Here is an 11,015-nt window from a genome sequence, read left to right on the forward strand (position 1 = left end):
GGGGGGGGGTAAAAGGGAAAGCGCTTCCCCAAAGTCCTCCCTGGGGTTGGGACGTGCCGGGTTCCACGAGGGATCCCGGGGGGGACAAACATCCCTGGAGTCACTTGGGCTGCGCGGTTGGTTTAACCTAAATATTGTAGTTTTCCCCCTTTATTTTTGATGCTCTGTAGAGAAGCGTCTATTCCAGTCGCACTTGGCTGCTCCCAGCAGCAGAGCAGGGGCTCCCCAGGGCAGCTTGGGGGCTTCTGCCTCCCCAGTCCGCCCAGTGCCCCCCCCCCGGCCGGGGACTGGTCTCGGGAGCCCGTGGATTTGCATCGCTGGGTCTCTGTAAACCTGCAAATAAAGCAAAACAAGGCGCCCTTGGGTGAGACCCAGGGCGAGGTGCTGCTGCTCATCTGGTTTGAGTCCTGCAGAGCTCGTCAGTTCAATGGGTCGTTAGTGATTGCAGGGATGCGTTGCTTGGGTGAGGGGTAACGTGGGGTGGGTGATGCACTGGCTGGGAAACATCCCGGGAACGGCAGAAACAGGCTCATCTGATCGTGCCTAACCTGCAGTCTGTGTTCCTCTTCCATTTCCCTCTGTGCTGCTGCACTAAATGCCTCCCAGTTCCCAGCCCTGCTCCTGCAAACCCGGGCTGCTGGGCTGCTACTCCTGCATTTATGGGGTTCTATTTCCCCATGTGTGGGGCTCCTGCCCCTGTGGAGCCTCCAGCTGCTCTCCTGCCCACACCAACATAAACAGTAACATTGCAGCAAAATGCTGGAAACCTTGAAAGTTTGGTCGAGATGAATATTTTTGGGGGGGTTAGACTTGGTGTTTGGGCTTCTGCCTTTGAATGCTCAATGTGGAATGAGTGTCAAAGCACCACAGTACAGTCTGAACTCCTGCTGTGTTTGCACTGTGCTACCAGGCTGGTTTGAGGTGGTTTGTTGGGTTTTGGAGTGTGGTCAAAGGGCTTTGTGTGCCTCCCCCCTGCTGGACCTGCAGCCAGCAGTGCAGAGCCACCAAGGGTCCCCCAGCTGTACCTGAGTCTCTGCCTGAATTGCACCATTCCCACTCTGGGGTCTGCTGGGAAAGTCAGGGAACATCCAATCTGGAAGGTGTTTGGGGTAAAGGTGGTAGGGGAAGCAAGAGAGAAAGAAGGTAATGAAGGAGCTGAGTGTAGTATCTTTTCATCCTTGGGCCACAAATGGACTTTTCAGGCTCAGTTTAGGCTGAGACAGATGAAGCAATGTGGAAAGAAGGGAATTTACTTGGGGATGGGAACCATATCTCTGGCTGCCCAGGCTCTGAGAAGGAACAGGTTGGTGAGGTGCAGGTCCCTTAGAAACTGGCAAGGTGTGACAAGTAAATGGCAAGAGGTGCTCAGAGCTCATGTGAGACACGAAAACATAGGAAAGTTGTACAAGCAAATCCAAGTGAACTGGCTTATGCTTAAATTACTTTAACCTTTCTTAAGTTACATGAAGATCAGACAAGCTTTGGTATCTACTTGGGTGGCTTACAAGTTTGTGTAGGCAGGTTATCCAATTAAAAGCAATTCCATGTCAGTGAGGTCCTTTAGCTACCACTCCAAAGATATGGGGTTGCTTCTAAACTGCCTTTGCTTTCCCTCTGTCTTGCTTAGTGAATCTAAACCCAGCAGTGGCTGCTGTAGGAAACTGCCCCAATCTGTGTTTGTGCAAGTAGTTTTTTTTTTTCAGAGAAGTTCCATGGCTGCAATCCATCATGTTGTGTCATGTGGAATTCCATCCCTCCTCCAGTGTGGCCAATACTTAAAATGGTTCTTTTCTCACATGGAATAATCAGTCTGCCTTTCTCTCTCTGCTCTCCCAGCTTAGGCACTGGCACAGCTCAGGTTGGTGGCTGTTTTTCTTCATTTAAAGCTGATAGTTTTCGTTTGTCTCCCCTGAGCCTCTTCCTTCTACACTTGCACAGCCAGTGAATTTGCCTGTCCAGGAACGTGGCAGTTTTGTCTGGTACAGGTGTTGGTGATGCTGAAATGTGGCTGGGGCTTTAGGGCTCTGCTCCATTTGGGCAGGAAACCCTCAGTGGAAGTTAAATGAAGGACAAAGGAAGGACCTGTTTCTGTAAGCACTGAATTATTCAAAGCAAACAATGTTTAGTGTGTTTGGTTACAAAACTTTCAGTTTCAAACTCAGAGGTGAGTGTAGAGAGGTCCAAATAAACACCCCCTCTCACCATTTGAGCTCTAACTTTGGGTGAGTTGGTGCTTTGCTGAGTCCCACGGCCCGTGGGTGACACTGGGAAAGTGGTGACACTTCTAATGCAGGTTCACCTGTGACTCCAGGAAGAGGTTTGCACAAGGAACACGGGCAGAGAGGATGGGCAGAGCTGAGCAGCTTGCTGATCTGTTCAGGGTCATTCATCAGCAAATCTCTCTCCTTTGCAACTGGCCTTTGTGCTTCCTTGGTAGAAGAGAACAAGACTGAAATTCCCTGTGTCTGTGGGACCAGAGGTGGGGTCTGAACCTTCCCTGTATCACAGCAGCAGCTGGCTGGGAGACTGAGCTGCCTTCGAGGAGAAGCCAATGATGCCTTCAAGGAGAAGCCAATGATTCCTTCAAGGAGAAGCCAATGATTCCTTCGAGGAGAAGCCAATGATTCCTTCAAGGAGAAGCCAATGATTCCTTCAAGGAGAAGCCAATGATGCCTTCAAGGAGAAGCCAATGATTCCTTCGAGGAGAAGCCAATGATGCCTTCAAGGAGAAGCCAATGATTCCTCAAGCAGCATGAATGCTTCAGGATGGGGTGCAGGAGCCTGGCTGAGTGGGGTGGAGAAACTCCTCCCTCCCAAGTACAAGGAACCCTTGGGGATCATTACAAGCTGTTCAGCTAAAAGTTGTCTGAACCTACAATGAATTATACGTTAGTTACTTGGCTCAGAGGAGAGGCTGCAAGACCTAACAGTGTCTTGGGATGTGTTTTCTGTCTCTGTCAAGAGCACAATGTGGGCCAGTCTGATCCATTTATCCTTTTTTCTGCTATCATGGAGTGACCTGCTTATCTTCCAAAATTAGAAGGCTCAGATTTAGATGGGACAAAAAGCAGCAGGCCAGAGGGCTAGATCCTATTGGAAACCAAATCCAAAGAGACTGTAAGGACTTTCAGGGGTTTACAAAAAGGAACTGTACTACATGGCAACAGGCAGATGTTTTCCATATGTTATTCAAGTGAAACTTAAGTCTATGGAGGCAGGCATGTACAGTGATGTGAAGTTATATATTTTGCTGTGAGCCTGGGCTTCAAACTGAATTATGCACAGACATCTTCAGAAAATGTGTGAGAGAGGGTTTTGCACATCTTTGTCTGTCTGCAGTTGACTCTCTCTGGCTCCTTTCTATTCCCAGAAATGGCATCCTTAACTATTTATGTTCAAATTTACTGTCATGCATATTTAGTTCTCTTAATAACCAGCTATTCTTTCCAGATGCTGCTTATTTCATTTGAAAGTCTGAATCTCAACAAAGGAGAAGTGGCTTTTATGTGCTTTCTAGCCTTTTTTTTTGTTTTTGGGGGGTGGGAGTGGTCGTGTATGTTTGTGTGTTAATTTAAATCCCCCTCAGTTTGGCCCAGGACTCAGAGTGCCCTGCACATCATGGTTTGTACTTGAGAATGAAAATGATAATGAGCAGGATTTTATTTATTTTGAACACGCTCCTTGTTCTACCTGCCACGATTCTTTCTCTTCAGGTTATTTATTTGTCTTCTTGGGTCTTTTTTTTTTCCCCCCTCTGTCCCCAGGGAACTCGATGCTGCTGCGTGTCCTGCCCGCGCTGTACGAGGAGCAGCCCCAGCCCATCAACCTGCACCTGAGGGAGCTGGTGGCCCTGGCACCTGGGCTGGAGCAAACTGAGCAGCACCACCTCCTCAGGCTCTGCCAGAGCGTGGCCAGGAAAAAAGAACTGGGGGTAAAAAGAAAAAAAAAAAGGGGGGGTTGCACCTCCTTTTGGAGATGTTGATGCGTTTCAGATGGCTTGGTGGGGTCTGGCTGCTCTCCAGGCAGTGAGGAGTCCCCCAGCACGTGTGACAGCCCTTTCCAAGCTGATTCCCTGGGAATTCTTTCATTTCGTTCCAAATTCTCCATCTCATCATAAAGACAGTCTAACAAGGGCTCTGCTGGACCGAAACGTTTGTGTTCAAGCAGTTTTTCTACCTTCTTGGCTCTGAATTCCCGTCGCTGTGTCTGTTGGAACGGGGGAGCCGTGGGGCATCCTGTGTCCAGGGAGAAGCAACGGGTTGGGGGATCTCTTAGGAATGAGGTGGAGATCAATTCACTGAGGCAAAACATATCACACTTTGGAAATATCACACTTTGGAAGTGGCACGTCGTTGGCAGCACTCAGGGAGTGAGAACAAGGCACAGAACTACCTGCTCTGTGAATTCCTGGAGTTCATGGAACCTTTGGAAAAGCAGGCTCACCAACAGGACCTTTCCACAGGTAGCCAAGGAAACTTGATCCTAATACCTGGTCCCAGATGAGCTGGAGCTCCTTTCTAAGCTCTGGACTTGTCAGCTGGAGGGGGCTGGGGTGCACCCCTGGCTGTTGGGAAGCTCCATGCTGGAGCCAACGTGTCTGAAGTTGCTTTTATTATCTTTACTAGAATTTATTACAACCAGCAGTTTATTCAGCCAGCCATCTGCAGTGTTTTCCAGGGCAGTAGGTATTGACTTGATGAAACTGATAATCCTCAGAAAAAAATCACAGCAGAATGGGTCATTTTATGCCCCGTTTCTGTGTTGAAATGTCTTTTATACAGATGCAGGCATTTCCCTGCATCAGAGGTGCATTAGTGTACACGTGTGTTTATATGAAAACTAATCATTCCACAAATAGTTGTATCCACTGCATCCTGTTTGTGAGATGATTTTAAGGGCTACACTCTCAACCTCTTGGAAATTGTGTTGATACAAGAAAGGACAACTTGCCTACAGCCTTTTTCTGTGTGTGTGTGTGCAGTGAGGATCTTGCCTCTCTTTTTTTCCCTCTGTTCCAGCTATTAACTGTGTCCCCTTACTTAGTTTCTGGTGGAAATAAAACATTCCTACTAGTACTTTGATTTACTGTATCATTGGGGAAGGCTGAGTCCTGTATTGTTTTAATCCAAAGAGCGTAGGACTGGCCTAGAGGGAGGGAAATATTTGGTGAGGGGTCTTTTGTCTTCTGTAACAATTGGGCATTTCCTCACTTATAGATGCATAACTGCAATATCTCAAAGCTGCAGCTTCCCCTTGTTCCATATGTTGAGCTGAACTTCGACTGACCCCAGCAATAGCTCTATGCAAAGGTCAGCAAGGGTGAAAAACTTTTGCTAAGTCAAAGTCTAGGGTTTCATTTTTATGACCCCACTGAGCAGCACCTCTTTGGGTTATACAGATTGACAATTAAAAATATATGTATTCCCACTTGGTTTCTCTCTGATTATTTTTTTAATAGGTGCTAAAAGAGTGTGTTCCCTTTCTGCTTGGCCAACTGAGAGACCCCAACCACAGTGACATTATTCTGAGCACACTTCTAGAATTAGCCAGCTATGAACCAGCAGCCTTAGCCACTTCTCTTCCCGTGCTGAAAGAAATTGGTGAGAGTTTTCCAGGCTTGATTGGGCAAACAGCAAAGATCTTTGGAGCTGTTGGACACATTGATGAGGTAAGTTTGAAAACCAAAGAAGGTGGTTGCTTAGTATTGGGGCTGGGTTGTTTCTTTTTGGGTTTTCTTTTCCTGAAACTTGTATAAAGCAATATATCTATAGCCTTTCTTCCCAAGTAACTGGACTGCTCCACCAGAACATAATCCTGGTTATAAGACCATGCTAGATCTATCATGGTCTAGACTGTCATACCAGTCACTCTAGGAGGGCAAGTAGCACAACAACCAGGTGTGGTATTTTGGTGGCTGAGACTTCCCTCCTGTCTTCTCACCAAGGAACTGTCACACAGCAAAGGGTCTCTGCAGAAATGGGGTTTAGGTTAGTGGGAAAGAAAGAAACTTTCTAGAAGAGAGGAATGAGAATAAAATAGAGAAATATTTGAATTATCACTGTTGTGGTGGTGGTGTTGTCTACTGTGCATCTGGTCTGTGCAGGTGTATGTTCTGTTTATATGAACTGAATTTTTATGAAATGCCTAAAACTGTCTGATAAAAGCACCTACTTTTCATTATTCCAGGGGCTTTGCAAGGGAGGTTGCCATGTACCTTGTGTGAAATGTAAGGCAGAGGAAAAGAAAAGGGTATTTTGCACACTCTTTGCAGGAGATCAGATTTTGGATGCATGTAACCTTCAGGAATGTTGTAATTGTGCAGTGAAATATGAACTTCCTCGTACAGTGAGATCCAGCTATTCTGGCCTTGTAGCTGCAGTGAACTGGATACTTCAGACATGTTTTTTCTAATGCAAACACTCAGTGGTGATGCTGGGCTCCAGCCTCATCACAGCAGCACCTTGCTGTGAGATCTGACCTAATGGGAACACGGTGCCTGGAAAGGCTTTCCAGGGACTGACTCCTAAAAAATTCTGGGAGTTTCATGGATTTGCTCTGATGTTTTTTGTTTCAGTCCTGGCTGTGCAGCCTGGATGGGGGAGCAATGTTCTCCTCACCCAGGTGCCATGAGCAGACTGTATGTGCAGACCCCTCGGGGCAGCTCTTGGGTCTCCCTGCCCTCCCCAAAACACCCATCCCAATGGCAGCCCAAAGAGCCCCTTGTCCCCAGCAGAGAGGGACACTGCTCATGGGGATCCAAGCTTAACCCTGTCCCTCTGGGAGTGGGAAGTGCCTCTGACACCAGTAAGACCCATTGTACCCTGCTGCTGTCCCTTGCTCCCAAAAATACAACCTGCAGGAGATGACCACCACGAGCTTGTAAACTACTGGATTGCTGAAGCCCACGAGTGTCCTGAGGACACCAAAGTGGTTAGACTGACTTATGACACATCCCAATTCTTAATGAGATTTAATTTGCATTCCTAGGTGTGAGCTTGTGTGTCTCTCATCACTGTTAACAGACATTTTCCTTCCACCTCAGATCACAGTTCTGTAAAGGCAGAATAAATGTTCTGCTGAGCTCAAAGAGTTTCTGGCAAATAAGTCAGATTTTTATGGCTGTGACAAAGCTTGATGATAGAGCAGAAACTGAAGGGTATGTCACAAGTCTAACCACTTGCTGCAGTGTGGCACTAGTGCCTGCCATCCAGAAACCTCATTTATTCCAGCCAAGGGCTGAATCCTGTGGTTTCTGTGTCCTTCCAGGGACCCTTGAGGGAGAATTTGCACTGAGTCAACTGGAGTTTGTCTGCAGGAAGGCCAGTGATTTCACTGTGGGTTTTGCCTCTTTGAGTCAGACCTTTGGTTGCCCTTCCTTTGGCTCTGCTGGTGGCCAGTTTGGAGGAGGGAGAGGAGAAAAGTGGTTTCACTTTGCTGTGCAGGGGGGGAAGGACCCTCCACGTATTTAACTTCCACCTTTGAAATGACAGTTGTTCTATTCACAGTCCTTTAGCTACAGGTAACAGTGTGCTCCTGTCAGGGGCAGTGGTCATCTGAGAAATGCAGGGAAGTTCAAGGAGAAATGTTCCCATTTTGATGGGACAGGAGTGTCCCAGCCCCTCAGTGCTCCTGCCCAGGTGCTGCTGCTGCTTCACTGGCTGCAGTGAGGATGGTCCTGAGTTCTGAGCCTGTGTTGCCTGGGCAAGGGGTGTCAGATTGCTGTGGGCACAGCACTGGAAGACACTGGTCTTGCTATTTCTACTGATCTTGAGCTTTTTACTCATTTGAAATGCAGTTTATCTTGTTAGAATCAAAAGCAGATTTGGTTTGGCTTCATAAATAGCCAAAATCACCCTGAAAACTGTGACCCAAATGAGGTTTGTTGTTCCCTTCTCACTCACTGACACCACTTCAGCCAGATGTACCTTTGTAAGAGCTGCAGCTCACCACGTCCAGCTCTGCCTTGAGTACCTAAGAGGCAACACCTCCCAGCAGCTTTACAGCTAATCCTCAAATGAGCTGGGATCAGAACTCCAGGGTTGGATTCAGAGTCTGTGTTTCAGTGTGTTGAACCAGCTCTTCCCATTGCAGTGTCTCTGAGGCCTCTTTTCTGCTGTGCTCTGTTGCTGAAAAGGGACTGAATTGATTTTGCCTGTTGTTGTTGTTATTGTTTTATACTAACACTAAGCACAAGCAAAGAACTAACTGATCATGTATTTATATATTGTTGGAAACCAGAGACTGTGGTGGAGTTTGCTAAGAAATGATTTGCAGAATGTTTTTTTCCTTGTTGGTTTTTTTTTAATCTGTTGGTTTGTGTGGATACACAGAGGTGCAGTGTCCCCCAGGCAGCCTGGGCAGGCCTGCATGGAGTCATCCCCCATCTCACTCTCAAATGTTGAGTAATGGGCATTATGTCCCGTGTCCCATGTCTTATTTTTCTAAGGAGCTGCAAGCTGCTGACTTAGCAGCTGACTGCATTCCAGGCAGCTCTGCTGTTGGGAGGGATGGCACATTCCTCTGTCCTCTGCTCTGGGCTACTGACAGCCAGGAGACCTTCTACTACGTGGATAAAAACCAAATGCCAAGGGTGGCAGAGCTGAACTTCCCCATGAGGAATTGCTCTGCTCATCTCCTCCTCTTGCTTTCTGTAAGGACAGAATGTGTGAATCACTGTGAGCTGTGGAAGATCTGCTCTGAGTGCCATGCTGTCACTTCAGTTATTCCCAGTATAAATGGGGCAGAAAGAGCCTTAAAACATGCCTGGGTGATGGCTGGGCATTGCATGCTGGAGCCAAGGAGAGTCACCATTTTGGGTGCAAATCTTACACAAGAGTTGAGGGGGAAGGGGCCTGAAAGTTTCCTGTTTTCTCTTCATCAAATATTTGCTTCATGAGGCTTTTGCCTCTCCTGTGGTGTGGGCTGTGGTCTGCTCCCCACATCACCAGGACATCTTCACATAGCACGTTCCCTCTTCCCTCACAGGCATTATAACTTGTGCTCTTCTGCTTGTGAGTTTTCTCTCTTCACCCTAAGGATTTTTTTTTTAATTCAAGGACCTTGACTGTTCTGTGGCCCACAGTTTTGTGGGGCTATGAGGAGCTACTTCGGTGGGACATGAGATGGTCCACAATGGTGGACCAGACCTGGCACTGAAGGGTCCTTGTGGCTTTTGCACGTTTAGTGACACAGGGACTCCCCCACAGCTCTCCTTTGTTCACTTTACTCCACCTTGTGCAGGTCAGGCTTCTTGAAGGGAAAGAAATGCCTTTTGGAATGCCCCATGGATCTCCCAGATGTGTGGGCATCACCCTGCAGCACAGACCATCAGCCTGCCATAAAATAAGCAGAAATGTGTTGGTGTCGTAAAAGCTGGAGACATCTTAAAGGCTGCTCACACATGGGGCTGAGGGTCTCATCTCACAGCCCACGCTGACAACACTGTCCTTGGAGCCTCTGCTGCCTCTGCTGCCCCTTGTCTTTCCCTGCAAAGGAGCTGTGCTGCTGAGCTGCTGCTCCTTCTCACATGAGGCAGTGTCAGCATCTCCTTCCCAACAAGTGGGAAGTGAAACAGCAACAGCAGAGCTGGAATTTTATTCGTTGCTATTTTATTTCCCTGGGATGTTTGCTTGGGGTAAAGAGGTGGCAAGGATGGGGGCTCAGCCCTTTCTGGTTTAGGTTGCAGAGATGAGCAGAAATACCTTTCTCCTGGCTTCTAGAAGAAGCCTCTTGTGCCTTCACTGAGCTGCTCCCTCCACCTTGGCAGTTCAGACAGACCCCTGGGGAGATGAGAGGCTTGGCTGGAAGGGGAGCCCTTTATTTTCAAGGTTGCCCCCTGTTTATGCACCCCACATCTGTTGATGTCAGGGACAGTCCCACGGGTGAAGCTGAAATCAGAACTTGTTCCTTAACCATAAATCTGTGCAAAGCAAAACACCATCTTGGGGCGTAGGTCAATCAAATGTTTTAATAACTGTTTTCCCAATAACTGTGTTTTGAACCAACTGAAAATGGGAGTCACTTCTGAAAGCCTTGTGATCTCTTTTTGTGGTCTCCTGAGGCTGATTTTAAGATCAAGCAAAGCACTTTGCCACACCTCATTGCTTGTGGCTGAGAGCTTCACCTTCTGGCAGATGTGCTGCCCTGAGATGCAAGGGCTGCTCAGCAGCAAATGCACCCCTGGATAAACCAAGCATTAAGGTACCCATGGGGGCTGTGCATCCAAGTGGGCTTCCTGAAAATCTGCAGATAAAAATTGGGGCAGGGATAACGGCTGCTTTCATGTTGAGCTCTTTTGCTGTGATTTTTGTTTTGTGAAACAGTTCCATATTATGTTACTCAGTAGAGTTTATTGTTCTTTTACCTCACTCCAGGCGAGTAGCAGCATTTCAGCAAGGCTGGAGCCTCTCCAGCTGGATCAAAGTGACACGAATATGGTCAAAACTTCTCCTCCAGTTACGTCTGCTGCACAGTTTGTTTAGGAAACAAGGATGTGTTTTAAATGTTAATTGAGCCTGTGTTTATCTCTTGGAGGGAGGATTGTCTTCCAAATAAACTTGTGAATATGTACCAGAAAGTCAACCATGTCTTCCAAGCCATTGAGAAAAAACCTCATTCAGTCACAGCATCCCAGCCCACCCCAGGATGGAGCTGCAGTTTCCCCCACCAGGCTGAAGGAAGCAATTTGTCTGCCCTGCTCCTCTCATTTATCTCTGTCAGGGCCCAGTGCAGCAGAGCTGCTTTTGTTTGAAACAACTTGACTTTTTCTTCAAAATAACCTCCTCGCCTGTGATGCTCAGGCCACTTGTTCTGCCCAAGTCCCCCCTGGTATTTTTATGGCCCAGCTGTAGTTTGAATCAAAATGGCAGCAAATTTTTTTTCCCTGCTGGGACGTGGCCCCAGAAGAGAAGCAGCAATGAGGTGTTGCCCTGCAGTTGGAGGGTACACATGGCACGTGGCTTCCCCTCCTTTTTCTGGTCACCCTTGGGAACACAGAAACATTTTTATTTCCCTAC

General features: G+C 47.6%; 1 protein-coding gene across 2 annotated transcripts in view; it reads left to right on the forward strand.

Moving 5' to 3' along the window:
• VEPH1 (ventricular zone expressed PH domain-containing 1) overlaps positions 1-11,015 on the forward strand; it is a 62,091-nt gene that overhangs the window by 15,221 nt on the left and 35,855 nt on the right. For both annotated transcript variants that reach the window (XM_009995711.1, XM_009995712.1), the window contains exons 4-5: positions 3,765-3,931; positions 5,459-5,668. In XM_009995711.1, coding sequence (XP_009994013.1) covers positions 3,765-3,931; positions 5,459-5,668 — 377 coding nt within the window. The remainder of the gene's footprint in view (positions 1-3,764; positions 3,932-5,458; positions 5,669-11,015) is intronic.

Source organism: Chaetura pelagica, unplaced genomic scaffold, assembly GCF_000747805.2.
Source record: "Chaetura pelagica isolate M959 unplaced genomic scaffold, ChaPel_1.0 scaffold394, whole genome shotgun sequence".
NCBI lineage: Eukaryota > Metazoa > Chordata > Aves > Apodiformes > Apodidae > Chaetura > Chaetura pelagica.